Here is a 19,622-nt window from a genome sequence, read left to right on the forward strand (position 1 = left end):
CAAGTTTAAACTTTAAATTCTGTCATGAGGGAATAAAAATCAATTCTGTCAAAAATTATTGTAGCCTGACTCGCCCGTTCCATTTTGAAACAAACGGTCATCTTCTTAGCTTTATTTACATAGTATTGTATTAATAAATGAATATTATATTTTCAGTATCAAATTTAAATGATTAATCAGACATATAAAGCTAAAATAAATCAGCCACGTCCGCAAGTATCGGACAGTATAAAAATTTAAAACTGAAAGTTTCAAACATACATTTAAACCGTGTAGAGTAAGTTCCAGTTCAGATCAAAACTTTGAAGTTGGGGTCAATTCTCAACAGGGTCAATTTTCAACGTGTCGTGGTCAAAAGAGTTAAGAAAAATCTTTTTCATACCGTTGAAAAATGACCCCGGGTATAAATTTCACGATTTTGGTCTCAATTTTCAACGTTGAAAAATGACCCCTCCCCCCCCCCCCGGGTCAATATTCAACGTTGAAAAATGACCCCCGGGTCAATATTCTTCGTTACACCGGTGTCGCGATTTACGATTTATCATCGGGATCGAAATGCTTGAAATACTGAAAAATGAAAGTCTAAACATGAACGAAATAATTTCAAAAATATGCTTTATTTCAAAATTTGCTCTATTTTGTTTCTTGCCAATATTTCTAAAATTTCCAATAGCTGGTAATTATTATTTATTTTGAAATAATTCATATAAATTTGATTCAGATTGAATGTGAACATTTTAAAATGTCTTTTTTTTCCAGACGCCAATGGAGTTGTGTATTTTCAAGATTTTGTTCCATCCGTCATAGACAGACACATCAAGTCATCGAGACATCTGCCTGTTTGCATTTTGCTTAGAGAAACTGGTTTGTAATTTGCTGACAAATAAACACGTTACCTCTTTGACTATTAATTAAAGAAATGCTGGATTACCATATACTGACGTTATAGTCATGATAATCTGATAATAGTGCATTGCTTGATTGTTAATAAATATTATGTACATGATATAAAATATTCTGACAAGTTGAAGTTCATTTATTTAATATATTTCCTAAGGTAACTTGTAGCTTTTCACTTAAAACAAATAAAGCAGATCTATGTTGTTTGATTTGATTTTCTTTTCTTTTTTTTCATTTAAGCTAAGAAAGGATCTAAATTGGAGAAACAAATCTACACTCTCTGGAAAAATGATTCCAATAGTTATAAAGACTGGCAGTTCGGATCATATTCATTTGACAAAGTATGTAAAATTCTCTTTTTGTTGGTTTTGTACTTATGATAACTCTATTATAAAGAAAGATGGTAAAACTCTTTTTTTTTTTTTAAATTTATAGCTTTGAAAACATTTTTAACTGTTTACAGACTGACAAAAGTTGTGCATTAAGTTGTACACATTGCACATGGTTCATGTAAAAAGATCACAAATACCCTTGTTTTTAAATTTTAGAATGAAATGGTCAGGGAGAAGAGGCCTGACTTTATGCCAGCAGTGAAGTGTTACCTGGGCCAGTCATCCTCTTACCTGTATGAAGGAGAAGCCAAGAGGTCTCTCATCCACCAGTGGCTCAGTAAACTGGTAAAAATTCTTGGATATATTTTACCTTATATATAGCCATTTTGATTTTTTTTTTAGGACTTGCTGTTGTGTTTGTAGGTTGATAAGCATGCTGAACAGCTGCAGGATGCTACTCCAGACCTCATTCATACAGCCATAAACACACACAATGTGACCATCCTGGCTTTTCCAGATCATCACAACCACCACCATGTGGAAGAAAAGGTGTTCCAGGTAAAAGAACTGTTTATGAGAAACAAAGTTAAATATACATGTAGTGTAACTATTTTCAAAGAAAGCACCACTGTTATCTAAATGAACTACGTGGAAGAATGGTTGTAGAGAGCAGAAAAACAATGCTGTAAATGTTTATTAGTGCCAACTTTATTTCGTAATAGACTATGGTTAATTTTAAAATTTTCAGTGACAAAGGGGGGTAATCCATTTTACCTTGTTTTTACCTTACAAACTTTGCCATATAAACTCATTATATACAACCATGGAATAGCATTGTGCACATAATCTTACAGGAAATCTATTCACAGAAGTATTCAGATTTTTTTCCAATCACAATTTATATTTATATACATGTATTTAAATAAAATGTTTACCAGAAAAATGATGTTCTTTAAGCCAAATCATATTTTACAATATTCACCACAAGTTTAGTAAATAAGATAAAATGTGTCACAATTTGTCTCTTTATTTGATAGAGTGCAAAGTCATCATACTGTTATTTGACTTTCTTTACATCTGATTTGTTGATCTGAATCTTCTCTTCAGCTGAGTGAGACTACTCCAAGCTGTAAAGCTTTTGTTGTTCACCCATATTCCATTCATGCAAGGTAATCAGCAGTCAGGACAATTTTATGTATATATCTGTATTTGAAATGGTGAAACTCTCCTCAGTAAATATATATTAGTGAGTGTGTATGCATGATTTTTTAAATTTTATTTTTAGTGAACTTAAAGAGATTTACGAGGTGCCAGATATACCATCTATTCTAGTAATAACAAAAGACAGTAAGTCATACAATAAATAACTTCTTGTACACAAAAGGAAATACTTAAAATTAATACCAGTATTTGATATTGCTACCTGTATATAACATATTTCATAAAGCACCAATAAATGATCACTTTTAAATGAATTGACTGGTTCAGGATCAGGAGAATATGATAATTTATCAAAGTAGCATTACCATACATCCATTTACAAATACATGTATTACTTTGTCTTTTTTTGCTTAAAAGGCAAAAATAGGACCATGTCCCGCTTGTTTTCAAGGCAGCACATCCAAACTAAGATGCTTGACGTCCACCTCCAAGCCCTACAGATCGACTCTACAAAACTTTACAGTGAGGTATGGGTCTTTGATATTGATGGATATCTGGTAGCAATCACTTGATTAATAATAGTCCATTGTGGTAGTGGGAAGAAAATCTGTAAAAAAAGAGGAAAAGCTCATGTTTATTTGTAATCAGTTACAGTTCTGTAAAACAATAAGGATATTAAGTATTTTTGTTGATAATGAAATACTGATCTTTAGTAGTATTCAATTACGGTAAGTTGCTGAAAAACAGCATTGATAATATGTAGCTTATAATGTAATAATTACAATAAAAGGTTTACTTAAACGTTAAATACTGGTACAACTGTACTAACGCCAGCCAGAACACCATTATCTTGAGTACCGGTACACACTCTATATTTTCTGTAGGAGGACTTTGAGAAGAATGTGATGACCTTACGAGGGACACGCTACATCCCTAAACTGATTGTTTTCTATGCCTATTGGGGAGGGAATGTGGAGGCTTACCTGTCAGCGTTTAAGAGGAGTGTGGAGGAATTTACAGAGCTCGGGGTTGCCTTGGAGTTCGGATTAGTTGATCTCGCCCAGGAACCTGGCAAGAAATGTAAATATTTACATACAAGTACACATCGTTACACACCGATTGCAGTGTTGCTTATTTGATCACCTGCCAAAAGTATATGATAGAATAAGAAATGGAGCTTTGTATACAAGTAACATTTAGCTTAATTAATGGTAATAATGATCTGTTTAAAAAGACAAAAAAAATTATTTATAATCTATGTTATCAAAGATTTAAGATAAAGCTAATTTCTTTTTTATATCACTGTATTCATTATCACTGATTTGTAATTTGTTAGTGGTTTCCAAATGGATTAGAAGTGAGGTTGCCAGAAATGTTCCATTCACCATACTGTTCCATACAGGTGTGTTAATTATATCCTTCAGATTCAGTTATTTTCTAAATCTGTTGCTAAGTTAGTAAAATATAACTACAGTTAGTAGAAATGTTTGATATTAGTAGGGATGGGATGATGCACTGGTGCATCACCGTATTTAGTTCGACGATATTTGGATCGATACAGTTACCATTAATACAACGATACCTTATCGAACTTTTTTTTATTTTCCAAAAATATCCGAGCTTCATATAGCGGCTATTTTTAGTCCGTGGGCCTAATATGAAAGTACAAAGATGGCGGAAAACCTGGTAAAGTTGTCAAAACTGTTATGAAGCTGAATCTGGAGTGTGGAAAACTTAAGGGATACTTGTTTATGAAAAAGTAGTGAATACAAGACCAAGTAATTTGTAAATTGTGAAACGCTCATTTTAAATATAATGAAATCACTTTGGACATGTGGTAATACATTGACAGATTCAATAAATTTTAAGCTCTTATTCATGTTTTCATTAAGTTGCAATGTATCCTGATATGTATCGTATCGCATCTCATGTATTGTGATATGTACCGAATCGGCTAAGTAAAGTATCGTCCCAGCCCTAGATATTAGTCAATCATCTTCAACATGCAACAAATTGCTCAATATCCTACGATCAGTCTATAATCGTTAAACATCTATTTTATTATTTGAGTTTGTTGATTAAGAATGACAACCAATGAATTCTAGATGTGAGGAATGACTACCTAGTACAGCATGGACTGCTTGGTGAGCGCCCCACCCCCTCCTCTCTGTATCAGCTGTTCCTGACCGCATCAGTCAATGTCACCTACCAGGACGGCAGGGTGTTCAGCGATTACCTCCCTTATGGCCAAACAGATCCTTTACAGGTCTGTAGTTTGTTTCCATACAATTTTTTTTTTACTAATTTAAGGAAATCAGTGGTATGGATTATTTCTGACATCAGCCATATTGAGATAATTATCAAGAATACATCATCGAATTAGATTTCCAGGGTTGTCTCTAAATATTGAAGTAGAACGAAGAAATGAAAAAGTAGAAGGGGTATCTGGGGGTCTTGCTTATAGCTACATTGTGTTTGAAATGCTATATTAGCAGGCTAATTAAGCCACCCCGGTGTCTTAGAGACAACACTGGATTTCTATGCTGATTAAATCCAAATAATTTAAAAAAGATATTGTTTTATAAACCAACTTTTAATAGCGACTGTTATTACAAAAATCACTGATGTCAGGGTGGCTTATACAGTACCGATCACACCCAACCTAACAGAAAGTAAACCCCAACTAAACCACGGGTTTACTTTCTGGGTTTACTAGAGTAGACCCAGAGTAAACCCAGAGTGGACACAGAGAGTAAACCCCGATCAGAAGTATACCCTGAAAGCAGACTCTACATGTGTATTCGGAATATACAAGGGGCAGGAATCACAGGCCGTAGGATGATAAGATAAAATACAGGTCTGCTTCACACTTCAGTGCATATAGTTGACTCCAAAAGAAAACCCAAAGTAAACCCACAGTAAACCCAAAGTAAACCCCGAGTGGACCCAAATTTTCAAAAAGTAAACCCAAAGTAAACCCAGAAAGTAAACCTGGGGTTTAGTTGAGGTTTACTCTGGTGTTAGGTTGGGTCTGATCGGTACTGTAGTGTCACATTTTATGATAGCACCTTCATTGCATTAACACTTTTATACAAACATTAAATGGTTTACTGTTCAATAACAAAATTCCCAAATGTAAGGTGCCTGCTAATCTTTCTTTGCGATTTATTGTATGGAATTAAAAAATTGACTGTTTTGTTATCTAGTTATTTGCTTTACACACTTGTATGTCTTATTCTACATATTGATGTCTTCATGATCACATGATGAAAGTTAGTAAGGCAAATAAGTTATTTGCTTTACACACTTGTATGTCTTATTCTACATACTGATGTCTTCATGATTACCTGATGATGTAATTAACAGTATTCATCCTGGGATGAGGGGCCAAAAGGTCAGCTCTGTCACCCCTGGTCCCACAACAAGACGGACAGTGACCCCACCCCCAGGATGGTCCCCAAGAAGAAGGGGACAAAATCTAAACAAGTCCCTGCCAAGAAACACTCAACTCAACAGAGCTGGCATGACAGGGTTAGTTTGTTTGAGTAATCTATAGGTCTTCAAAAAAATAACTGTTATTAAAATTTTACCGGCATGTAAGAAGCTTACATACTATTTTATCATTATTGATTCTGTAGATACATTGTATTTAGGGAAAAAAATTATCAGTTTTAGTACTTAAAATCTGCATATGGTTGAACTTTGATATCTTGAGCACTGATATCTCGTACACATTGGATATGTACAAGTGATTTTAAGGGTTCAACCACTTATTTTTTAACTAATTTACCTTAGATATCTTGAATACTGGGATATCTTGAAGTTTTTAAGTAGTCCCATCTAGTATGAGATAACGAAGTTCAACTGTATTTCAGATAGGTACAGTTTGTAACCACCAATAAAATAATAAAATTTTTGTCTGAAGAATGAACAGGTTGTTTTTTTTATGAACACTTATATTAGAGAATGTTCAATGCACAATAATTTATTTCATCATATTCATTAATGTCTTCTTTAAATAAAGTTATATATATGTAATTGAAATGGTAAGTGTACATTAGTACAATAGTGATATATATTTCCATATATATTTTTTATATTTCCATGAATTGCATACGTTAAGACACGTTTACTTCTATTGCAGCATGGATCTGAAATTATTGACAGGAAACTAAAGAAGTTCCATGGACTTCCTCTTCTAACTCATGAAATGTGGTCAGAAGTGATAGAAAAATCCCACGCTCCATCGCACCCTTTGTTGGGAGGAAAAGAGTGGGCAGGGGAGGTCACCAAAGTAGCCCTGGTTAGAGAGTATTCATTATCGAGATATTTTGATGACTTTATTTTAGGTCTCCTGTAGGAACACATTGTATTGGTTTATTTTTATATGTGTAGGTTGTGTTTGTAAAGGCTGACTGCCGAAGCTGCACAAACAGCCTGGAGACTTTGGTCAAAGTCAACAAAGCTCTTCACTTTTTGGGTAAGTATGATTAATACATGTATATCCACAAATATCATAATGTCTTGTGTTTGGGATGATTATTATATATAGGAACAAAGTTGTATCCCTTTTTGTCAAAGTACCAGTATGTTTTTGATAACAAATACAAGTCAACATCAGTTTTTCAGGCACTTTTCTTTTTATCCCATTTTTTTACAATTTAAGAACTTTCATTTATAGAGGGTGGCTCTTTGTACCTGGTGAACTGTACGACCGAGAGGGAGCTGTGTACAGCACACAAAATCCGGGGATACCCTTACATCACAGCGTTCCGGGGGCAGGGCTGGCTGGGTCACTCCCACTGTGTGTCCCAAAACAGTGAGCACCTGCCCTACACACGCACCGACTACCATGGGGTTATTCAGGTAATGCTAGAGTTAAGTCGAATCAATATTTGCCTGACCTAGTGCTAGCTTACCGACCCAGCTGAGTGTTGAAGTGTGCTTGAATAAAATATATCAATGTACAGAAAGAGGGAAGATTTTAGACACAAACATAACAGTTGAATTTTGATTTAGTGAAAAAATAATCATCATAATCATTAGTATTTAAGTTCATGAGGTGCAAATATTATTGAATAAAGAACTACCGGTATATATGATATGAGTTCAATTTGGCCCCCATATTATTAAATTCGCCATTTTTTAAAGTGTTTCTGGTACAATAAAATGTTATATTATTTTTTTTAGAAGAGTTGATGTGAAATATATTTTTCACCTAATTATTTGATTTATTTGCACTCACTGGCAGTATATGTCGTCAGAAGTTACGCTATTTCTATAATTAAATCAAATTCAGTCAAAAATTGACAATTTTCTTATCTTTTTATGAATGGGAAATATAGAGCACATGCTTGAACAAGGACAATTTTTTTTGCCACTTATTAGCCTTGGCTAGATACATCTCTGATTAAAATACTTTGTTTGTTCAAGCATGCGCTCTATGTTTTCTAAAAGAAAAACTGCTTGAAAACAAAGCTGTTTTATGCTAAAAATGCAAAAATGGCGGGAAAAGGTTGTCTTTACGATGTCATATTTCTAAATTGTGGGCATTTGAATCAAAATGAACATTATGTAACAACATCAGATATATATCTATACAAAGAAAACAAAGAATTACAGTAAAATGATGATGTTCATTTTAGGGGGCCATTTTAGGCCCATATCATATATAGTCCTTTTGTGCTTATCATATGAAAAAGCAATAGCATATTGTATATCTAGTGCTTTTTAAAAAAAATTTTTTTGTATTATCAATAATTTTTGCAGAAGTAGAGTTTGCACAAAATATGTTTTTTATAGAGCAGTGCAGTTTCTTCTTTAAAATGTTTGTTTAGTAATAATTTTCAAATAAAAATTCTAAGGGTTTTTTAGCTCACCGAGACGAAGTCAAGGAGAGCTTATGCTATACCCTCGGCGTCGGCGTCGGCGGTGGCGTCGGCGTCGGCGTCGGCGTCCGGACCTGGTTAAAGTTTTTGTTGCAGGTCCTGTATCTAAGCTATTACTTGTCCTGTCTTCACCAAACTTGCATGGATGATGCATCTGGACCTACTTATGGACTTGAAAGACTTGGATGCTGAATCTGGGTCCTAAATTTCAGATGCTGGAGGAGGTTAAGGTTGTTGGACCAGGTTAAAGTTTTTGTTGCAGGTGCCCTTTGATAGCAATATCTTAGTTACTGCTGGTCCGTACTTCACCAAACTTGCATGGATGGTGTGTCTTATGATACTGATGCACCAGACAGGTTTGAGTGCTGAATCTGAGCTATAGGTTTCGGATGCTGGAGGAGGTTAAGGTTTTTGGAGCAGGTTAAAGTTTTTGTTGCAGGTGCCCATTGATAGCAATATCTAAGTTACTACTGGTCCTAACTTCACCAAACTTGTATGGATGATGCGTCTTATGATACTGATGCACTGACAAGCTTGAATGCTGAATCTGAGCAATAGGTTTCGGATGCTGGAAGAGGTTAAGGTTTTTAGAGCTGGTTAAAGTTTTTGTTGCCGGTGCCCTCTGATGATTATATCTTAGTTACTACTGGTCCTAACTTCACCAAACTTGTATGGATGGTGCATCTTATGATACTGATGCACCTGATAAGCTTGAATGCTGAATCTGAGCAATAGGATTCGGATGCTGGAGGAGGTTAAGGTTTTAAGAGCTGGTTAAATAAAGTTTTTGAAACAGTTGCCCTCTGATGATGATATCTTAGTTATTACTTGTCCTTACTTCACCAGACTTCCATGGATGGTGTGTCTTATGATACTGATGCACCTGACAGGCTTAAATGCTGAGTGTGAGCCATAGGTTTCGGATGCTGGATAAAGTTAAGTTTTTTGGAACAGGTCACATGTTTAATAGATGATAGTACTATTTCAAACTTGCATAGTTGATTTAACTGTAATATGAATGAATCGCAGAGGTAGCTTCAGATGCAGAGCTTGATCTCCATTATCAAGGATGCTAAAAAATTAATCTCAGTTATTACAGGTCCTAACTTCACCAAACTTGAATGGATGGTGTGTCTTATGATACAGATGCACCTGACAGGCATGGATGCTGAATCTGAGCCATAGGTTGCGGATGCTGGAGGAAGTAAAGGTTTTAATTGCTAGTGCCCTCTGATGAAGATATCTTAGTTATTACTGGTCCAAACTTCACCAAACTTGCATGGATGATGCGTCTTAAGATACCAATGCACCTGATGGGCTTGAATGCTGAATCTGAGTCATAGGTTTCGGATGCTGGATGAGGTTTAGTTTTTTGGAACAGGTCACATGTTTTATAGATGAAAGCTTGCATAGTTGATTTAACTTTATTATAAATTAAACGCAGAAGTTGCTTCAGATGCAGAGCCTGATCTCCATGATCAAGGATGCTAAAGAAATCTCCTACCTCACTCAAACCAGATCGATAGATAGATGTGTTTGTTGATAAATGATATAACATGATTCCTATGATATAGTATTGTATGATATGAAACAATATTGTTTGATATGATACAATATGATATCATATGTTATATTATAAAAAGTTATACAATACGATATGATATTGTATCAATTTTTTTGATATTTTATGATATGATATTGTATCATGATATTGTTATGTATAGTATTGTATATTATGATACAATATTGTATAATATTATATTGTATTTTTAATTTATTATTTTATCAAATGATACAATTACATAAGATATTGCAAAATATTATATTGTATCCTATGATACAATATTGTATATTCTATAATATTGTATCATACAACATTTATAATATGATATTGCATGGTTTCAGTAATATAGAATTATATCACATGAAATTGTATTATATGATATTGTAGTATTATATTATATTTTATCATACGATATTGTATGATATGATATTGGTTTATATGATATATTATCATATCACATGAAATTGTATTATATGATATTGTAATATATATTATTGTGTCATATGATACAATATGTATCATATAATAATGTATTTTATAATATTTTACTTTATCACATGATATTGTATCATTTGATAAGATACAATGTTGGAATCAAATTATATTGTATTATATGATAAAATATCATATAATGTATCAAATATGTTTCAGTGTCATTCAATACAATATCATACTATATTATACAATAGAATATCATGTTTCAATGTTATGATGTATTATGTAATATGATATTGTAATATAATGGTATATTGTATTATATTTAATGATATTGTATTATGTGATCAAATACAATAAGGTATAACACAATACAATGTCATATCATACGTTACAATATCATATCTCATTATTGTTTATTACGGTATATATGATATATATTATAAATATGACAAGATGCAATATTTAATTTTATATCATTGAATTGATAAACATATGAACATATGATTATCATAAAAAAATTTATCAGATGATATACAATATTTTGTCAAAACAGAATCCATGAATATCCAAGATCATAAAGTATGATTTTCATATAAAATGATAAAGGTGGTCTTATGAAGGTGATGTCTCATAAGGGTGATGCTCCGTCTCGGTGAGCTTAGTAATCTATGATTACCTATGTTTTTCTCAGGAGAAAGAAATTATGAAATGGTTTGGAAAAGTAGCAGAATCATCCATCAGAAATCTTATGTTTGAAAATCCTGACACAAACATGGTGAGTAGAATGAAGTTTTACGATTCTGTTTACTGGCCGGTACTTGATTCTGAGCATGGAGAATTTAAAGTACTATATTAGTTTTTAAAAGGTGAACCAATTTCAATCTAAATTATTGGTTTTGTTAGTACTATTGATGGGGACTGAGGAGATGGTTAACCAACTTGTCCTCATTGTTTTATTCATTATTCAACATTCAGGATGGAGATACTTTTTTCACCTCTTCAAAGTAATTTTCCCTCAATGTATTAGTACTGTATCATGTTATCAACTGGATGAATGTTAAATATGAATTTCAGGAAGAAGATGTGAGACTGATTGGCACGCTGATACCCAGGTACTCCCGATTCCTGCCCCGCCCCCCTCGCTCGAAGAACCAGGAGTATTACTTCTCCTACCAGTGCTTCCGACTCGTGTGTGAGAGGCTGTTTGGTAGAGCGGCCTGTTACTCTGTGTATAGCACAGAAATCCCAGCCAGGGAATATAAGGACCCTCACCTAGAGCTTGTTGTGACCAAGGTAAACAACAATAACCTGTACATGTACCTGCAAACCAGAGTAAGATACAGTAGTTGCTTTAATGGGGGTTCTTTAATTGGGGGGGGGGGCGTCAATTTTATGTGAAATCCACTGTTTCTAGGATACATAAACTCATGAAAAATGGCTTTCCCAGTACAATTTTGGACATGTTTTTACTTCAATTAGCATTTGAATATGATGATTAGCCAAACAACAAAACCAACAAAATAATATTGATGAAACCACAGAATATACTGTATATGTAAATATTCGCCTCCATTTTATTTTTGGCCCTTTCATTCTTGTTGTCAGCATGCAAATTTAAGACTGGGCGAATTCCGTGTTTCATACTATCTTTCCTTATACACAACAATGTCTGGGCGAATTCAAGAGGGGCGAAACCGTATCCAAGTGACAAAGGGCAAAATAACGTGGGGCAAAAATAACCCTGTAACAGTATTGTATACAGTGTAATTATACAAATGTAAAACTCTTTATAGAATTTATTCTATCTTTATTGTTATTTGACATTAACTATGTCCTCTTAGGTTTGGATGAAGAGGAGAGACGGAGCGGATGCAGTGATCACTCAGCTGGGCAAGTCCCTAGCCTCCCTGCTGGAGGAACAGGAAGGGTCCGCCATCCACAGATTCCACTCCAAACACAGGTAGATTCTAGTCTGTCACAGGTTTTATTCAAACCACAGGTATATTCTTGTCCCTCACTAATTCCACTGAAAACACAGGTAGATTCTAATTCATCAAAGATTTTACTCAAAACACAGGTAGATTTTAATCTGTCACAGATTCCACTCCAAACACAGGTAGATTCTAGTTCGTCACAGACAGGTGGATTCTAGTCTTTCATGGATTGCACTCAAACATGCAGACTCTGTCACAGATTCCATTTAGTCAGTGAGAGTTACTTCCCATGTACCACATAGCTGTGCTGTCGTGTGTGATAATCCCATGGTCTCTGATTGTATTATTGATTTCTGGTAATACTTGCATGATCAATGATGCCAGGCATTGTTAGTACCACTGTATACCTGGTTAACAGGAATAATTAATATTGACAAATATGAATTTACTAAATTATATTTGGTATAATTGTATTGTCAGGAATAAGTATCTTAATTGAGTGTTGAGATAAATTTCTGCAGTGACAAGTATAATTAATCTTTGAATTTGTACCTATAGGTGTATTAATTTGACAGGTATATACATGTAAAAGCTTTTCAAGCATGTTTTAAAATATTATACAGATTGTCTAAGGATATCGCTATTTACAGGTATAACTTTGGTCCTAACCTGAAGTGTGAAGATGACCACGGTCTCTGTACAGACTTCATCACTTCCTTCACCAAGGACCATGCCCGGCTCCCTGTCACACACATCACCTCTGACGCCTTTCACACCGACCTAAGGTCAGGGTCACATATTACATTTAACTGCTAATTACCGGTAGGCAGAAAAAACATTTTATGACATGCATTGTAATGTAACTGTTAGGATTTTTGAATTATGTAAGGCTTTAACAATAATTTGTTAGATCTAATGGATTAAGTTTGTGGTTCTGTGATAAATTTTGCTAATTATATAAATAAATTTTACTTGTTAACTGTGTAAATTTAATATGATATTCCATTTAAGATGGAGGAATTTGAATCATGTAGTTTTATGATTTGTAATACTGGTAGATCTCATGATTATATTTTTGATTTGTGGGGAAAAAAATTCACTCAAAATCAATTTTATTCACAGGTCAGAAAATGAAGAACTTCCTGTATTGATCGCTCTAGTACATCAGGAAAACATCACAGATAATTCAGATTTTCTACAGGTATTTTTAATGAAATCATTTACATTTGTTGGGGTAATTTTTGGTGGATTGACTGGTTGGGGGAAGTAATTTCATGGATTTGCATTAGTTAACAATACTTTAAGATTTGTTGCATTTAGAATATAAATTTAAGGATAAGGGGTGCTCACAAAATCCATAAAAGATGAAGCAACCAGGAATTTTAATGAACAATTCTAATGTACATGTACATTGTAAGTACACAATATTGATTGTTAATTTGCATTTAGGAGTTAGAATTTTCTTAGACTTTCTGGATAACATGTATGAACACATAGATATTTTTTTGAACCACAGACCCTTCACGCTGTAGCCCGTGAGTTGTATGACCGCCTCGTGGTCACCACTTTAGATGTCAGCCAGTACCCTGCGTGGGCGGGGCAATTTGTCCCCGCAAATTACAAATCAATCCTCATTGCAGGTAAATTAATATTTTTGACTTTATTTGCAAATGTTCACTAAATCAACAGTAGAAGGCCCATAATTAATTCTTGTTTTTGTGATTTTAACAAACTATGTATGTTTATTGTTTCGTAAATAGGGCATTAAGTGTAATGTATGATGCATAATGATATTAATTTATTCCTCATTTCTTAGTAGTGGAACGTAGCTAAATATGATAATTTTTTTGTTTCTTAAATGTTACAGAGGATCGAGATGTTGAGGGAATGTACTCATTTCCCAGAATGTGTATTGTGCTTAGACATGACCACAGAAAAGCTATCTTCTATCCACCTCTTGGCAAAACCAGAAAAACTACAAAATGGTTCCAGAAAGACATTATGAAGAAGTTTCTTGAAAAATTTCTAATAAGTCCTGAAAAGTACATGATTCAAACAGAACATTTTTAGACACAGAGAGAGAGAGAGAGAGAGAGAGAGAGAGAGAGAGAGAGAGAGAGAGATGAAACTATTTTTTTTATACACAGTAACTGTAAAGTAAACTTTTTCAGTCTTTTGCTACTAAAGTTTATATATAATTTTTTTTATATTTATTTATAGTACTATAATATTTTTTCTCTGTTTATGAATACTTGTGTATTTCTATTTTTTAGTAGATAATTGATATTTAATTCTATAATGTACTTATGATTGTCTTCAGACCACAACTGATCTTATGAATATATCTGCATGTATGATCTGTAATTGTGATTATGATATCTTTATCACTAGAGCTGTGAGCAATGTTTAATCCGTCCAACTGTTTTTTTATTATCTATGTTTCGTATAATTTCATAACCGTCCTAATATTGATTATGTACTTGTATGTACAATATGTTATAATGTATTGTTATTTATTTTTTTATGTATGTAATGAATTCTAACAAGAACAGCTGGCTGTTCTTAGATCTCAGATAAAACTAATTAAATTGTAAAATATCTCAAGAACGGTTATTCAACTGATTTTCTTTATGTAGAGTTTTAAGGAGTTGTTCCCCTTTGCATGATGAGGTTAGTGTGGTAATGTTCCAAGCTCGTCAAAGTTTGCTGCGCATTAAAATTCGAGCTTTTATCACATGGAACTGCATGTGCATGTGCATGAGAGACACATTTACGGCGGTGTATTCTTGTTGCGGGACACAACATTGAAAAAAAAAGTATGGCGAGCTTTATGTAAATAATGAGGTGCTGTATATTTTATGCAATATATCACTGTCGTTTCATACACCTGTGGAAATGTTTAGCATTTTAAGAGAACAGAATGCATAATTGAACAGTAAGTTTGAAACACACGCCGTGTTAGGTGCATTGTTTTGGGGGTTGCTACTCTCTTTATCTCCATTGACGCCTCGCGGGAAATCGCTTTCTACTGCTGCCATGGTGTGCTGTAAATAAGAAAACTGTTTGCATTCCTCTAAAAAAAAATAATTCAAGGTTTACTCCTAGATTTTCTTTTTCAACTTTTTTATCCAGATGTCGCGGGGAGAGTTAATTAAATTTGAATTTCATAAATTTACATATTTTTAAAATTGTCCTTCGGCCCAAATCGAGCTATGTGGTATTTTCGATGATTAATGAAGTTTGTGTAATAAAAATAGCCAGCATCTTCGAATTGGTATTTGCTCTTAATAGAATATGATATAGATTTAATTCAAACGCTTCAGGGAAATTGTTTGACATGCATGGTGTTAGGTAATTTTAAAATTATAAAAAATGAATATATTAACGTCAGAAAAAGGGAAACGCAAAGTGGGTGAAAGACCCTGCTCGTCGCAATTCTCGACAAGTCATTATTTTTGTGTGTTTATTGAAAGTTTTTCATCGTACGCATTACTATATATGTATTTGTTTATGCTTGGAAACCGGGGTAAACAAAAATACGACGTTCGTGACATTCTTGGTGATAACATACTACGATTCAAATGTAGAGGTCAGATTAGAAATCCCTGGAAGCTTACATCAGTAGCCTGGGATAGCCGTGATGTAACACCATGGTGTAACTCCAGTACAATTAGAATGTCGCTGTTACTTAAAAGAGGTACTGAAGTTGAATCTAAATGTTCTGCAGTGCAGTTCATGAAAAAAAATCATTATTTTAAAGAACACCGCTTAACAGACAGACATACAGATATTGGTCTCGAAAAGAATATTTTAGAAAATAGTATATGATGTTTGTATTACGAAGTTTCACAATTTTATTTTAAATCAAACTAATAAAATGAAACAGTACCTATTGTATATATAATACAGATACATGTACATGCATTACATACTTCATTTAAATAAAAAAAAAACGCGCATCATTTACTGTGACACGTTCGATATCGTGAAATTGTTGATTTCAATTTTTGATCAGTCACTTCCACTGAAATGACTAACGCACCAGAACCTTCAATTTCCTGTACTATTTTTGTTTGTTTATATTTGTTATTTTCAATGACTAATGTAAACACTTTAGTGATGAATTCAGTGATATAAATACTTTTTCAGATATACTATAGTATTTAAATCGATTTTCTGTCTGACTCTTTAAAATATATCTTTGTGTTTCTGATTACAAACATTGCTGGTGTATGGGTTGCCGGTATTGGTCCGTATCAGCTAGCGTGGATAAGGTCTGTTTGATATGATGGTTAAACACATAATGACAAAACCAATTGCTCGTTTTCTCCTTATATATAGTCAGTTATAAATAGAACCAGGGGAAAATTGGCCGGTCTTCATTTTTTATTCTAGTATTTCCTTTTGAAGCGACACTTCCTCATATTGCAGAGCTGTTATAGAACGAACTCGTTGAAACCGCTGTCAGCTTAGTCAAAAGGACTTGACATCCATGAATTGATTTAATTTGACATTCAGAATTACGCTCATCTTGTAGCAATAACAGTCACCGGTTCTAATTAGAACGGATTACAAAAGTTCATTATCATTTTAACGTCAGATAGTAAAATATGATGCTCAGAAACGTGAGCTTATTAATATAGGAAGTTATTCCGGTCCTGAAACACTGCAACTGTTAGTCTCTGAGGTTTCATTTCGTCACTACGTTTACAAAGATGTTATATTCTCCGAACAGTGACGCTATTTATAGATAATTGTTTTATAGGTACACTATTGAAAGTTTATTGTCTTTAATTATTTCACAACAATATTTTTATCAATTTCAAATTCTGTTAGCGGGGAAATCCCCCGAATGAGAGTTCTTGAGTTTCGGAAGTTTGTATTTCCTCAGAGAAGATAATTTGATCACATCCAAGAGAATCATGAGTATTATTAGAAAACTATATAAAAATTGGTCAAGTATTTTTTGGAAATATTCTTAACATGCATTATCGAAGAATGTTAATTTGGTTTTAATATCGCAGCGATTTAAGAATATTTTTCTCCAGTAATATAGATAATATATGTTTGTATGTTAATTCACCAATCAAAGTCCCAACGGGTGGGGTGGGGGTTATTTATTAAAAACAATAATATAATTGTAATTATGAATAATAATGGATTAATCAAGTTCAGATCTATACGTTTTAAACTTTTTCAAGTATATTTAAACGTTAGCAAAATCAAACTGAATGCACTGGTGATGATATTGTATAATATTTTCATTGATTTACGCTACCTATTGTAGAACGTGTCACACAAACCTACATTTCAGCCATCCGTCACTGACAGATCTATCACAGATCGAGATACCATCACTTTTAATGACAGAATTCTCGCTGTTGACCTCAATATTTGTAAACTCGGTACTCCTGGAATTCGCTGCGAGGCGCTTTTGAAAAGTCTAAAATTTTATTGACCCAGATGATCTTAATTTTATTGACCTGGTTTAAGGGCTTAGATTTAGGCCCGCTTATCGTGATATTGATGCTCCCGCGACAATGCGAGTGGATTAGCATTACCAAGTCTTCGTCTGTGTGTAAACATTCAGACCCCTAGTTTCTTCTCTGGGATGAAACGACAAAATAGAAAAATCTTGGTATCGCTTTGTTCCATATTTTGATACTCTTATGCCACCGTTGTCAAAATAGGACTTCCCTCGATGGCCCATATATAACGGTACACGGGATCGTTCCATCCACCTTTTATGATGTAACAATTAGTGATCATCCACCTACATAATTTTATTCAGCATGTGACGTAATAGTAGGAGAAATCTTGGACCAAGATTTGAAAAATTCCATTCATGGGCTGGTTACATAATTTTAAATATTTTACGACACTTTAAAAAACATTGCCCTCTTCCTAGACCCTCTAATCCATTAGTAACTAGAAAACTGTTTGTAAACATCGCTTGCATTTTTTAACCCTCTTCTCAACATTCAGTACCAACTTTCTCATTAATAATTTCCGAAAGTGTTTGATTTTATGCAATAAAGTGCAAGGTCGTGTGTTTGTATTCACTACGCCGATAACGACGAACTCAGGCGGTGTGGGAGTTAAAATCGATGGCCGCTCACAAGGGGGCTCGTAAAACCTTTGAACCAAATTTAAACTTATTGAGGACTACATGATATATGAATCCCATTTATCTTAAAAGATTCTTAAAGGCTTTCACTAAAACTGCGAAACGGAGCCCAACTTTGCAATGTCACAGGATTCTACGCTCTTTTCATTTCTTTTGAAGGGTTTTTAGAGTCTCAACGCATTTGATTTGGTTTGATAATTCAAATAATGTGATGTAAAAAAAAAACTAAAATGAAAAAAATAGAATGTGCGTAATATGTTGTAGGAGTCAGATTTAAAAAAAAAAAATGTCAAGAGCCATGAGTTGTTCAACAACCTGTTTACAAGGACCTGACTATTTTAAGTCATAAAAAGCCCATTTTATCGACTCCCTCACATCCATGAGAGGTTTTACAAGGCTTATAAACTGAAAATTTTACTTTTATCAGACCTGACCGAAATTTGATGGGTTTTTTCCTTTGACAGGAGAGACAAAGAGTCAACACGAATTGTCTCGTCCACAAGTTGATGTAATTAAACAACATGTTAGCGTTGATAAATAATATCTTTGAACTTACTATCATTTCATTTTTATTCTTTAGTAAAATGATTAATAAGGGCACTATTGTAGATTTAGTACTCAATACAAATATACTATTTTCTTTTCTGTTTTAAAATGATGGAAATTCAAAATTTGCATTAAAGCCACATTTTAAAAATATATTAACAATCCATAGTATAGAAGATAACGTGCACAATGAACAAAAAAAATAGATTGATGCTTTAACTTTGTTTCATAATACCGGGTTAAAAAAAGTCTTTGTCATGCACTTGTTGAATCCACCAAGAAACCAAAGAAATGATGGATCTCTATTTCCTATGAATTACTTCTTTCTGCCTCATAGATCAGCGATGTTCAAATTTTCTGTGAGCTGACCTAAATCTCATCCATCATATGTTCTTTATTCATAATATGTACCTGAATATATATATTCACGTATTATACCTTTTCTTCTGTCGGCGTAATTCATTTACATGTTTACCGCTTTTTAATCTAATTTTTAAAAAACCTCTTTCTCGTTTTTATATTAAATGGGATTTGTTAATTTGCTTTTTAATTAATGTTTTCTTTCACACCAAACGCTGTTAAATATATCGCCAATGCCCACAGTATGTTAAATTTTGCATTTTAAATCTTTTTATTTTGATACTAAAAAGCAAATAAATTAATGTACCGATAAACAAAAAAAAAAAAACAAACCCTAATTTTATTCTAAAACAAAATTTAATTGAGTGTGCA

General features: G+C 33.4%; 1 protein-coding gene across 1 annotated transcript; it reads left to right on the forward strand.

Annotated features, from left to right (window-relative positions):
* Positions 1 to 557: 557 nt before the first annotated feature.
* LOC128165485 (uncharacterized) lies at positions 558 to 14,824 on the forward strand. Its single transcript, XM_052830089.1, has 22 exons — positions 558 to 676; positions 760 to 864; positions 1,141 to 1,241; positions 1,449 to 1,577; positions 1,656 to 1,790; positions 2,340 to 2,401; positions 2,518 to 2,579; positions 2,811 to 2,920; positions 3,278 to 3,473; positions 3,730 to 3,795; positions 4,499 to 4,659; positions 5,760 to 5,924; positions 6,538 to 6,696; positions 6,789 to 6,873; positions 7,075 to 7,259; positions 10,975 to 11,058; positions 11,358 to 11,576; positions 12,125 to 12,243; positions 12,868 to 13,002; positions 13,340 to 13,418; positions 13,734 to 13,857; positions 14,085 to 14,824. The coding sequence occupies exons 1-22, from the start codon at positions 589 to 591 to the stop codon at positions 14,285 to 14,287; spliced, it is 2,772 nt and encodes a 923-aa protein (XP_052686049.1). The 5' UTR covers positions 558 to 588; the 3' UTR covers positions 14,288 to 14,824.
* Positions 14,825 to 19,622: the final 4,798 nt, after the last annotated feature.

Source organism: Crassostrea angulata, chromosome 10 (assembly GCF_025612915.1).
Source record: "Crassostrea angulata isolate pt1a10 chromosome 10, ASM2561291v2, whole genome shotgun sequence".
Taxonomy (NCBI): domain Eukaryota; kingdom Metazoa; phylum Mollusca; class Bivalvia; order Ostreida; family Ostreidae; genus Magallana; species Magallana angulata.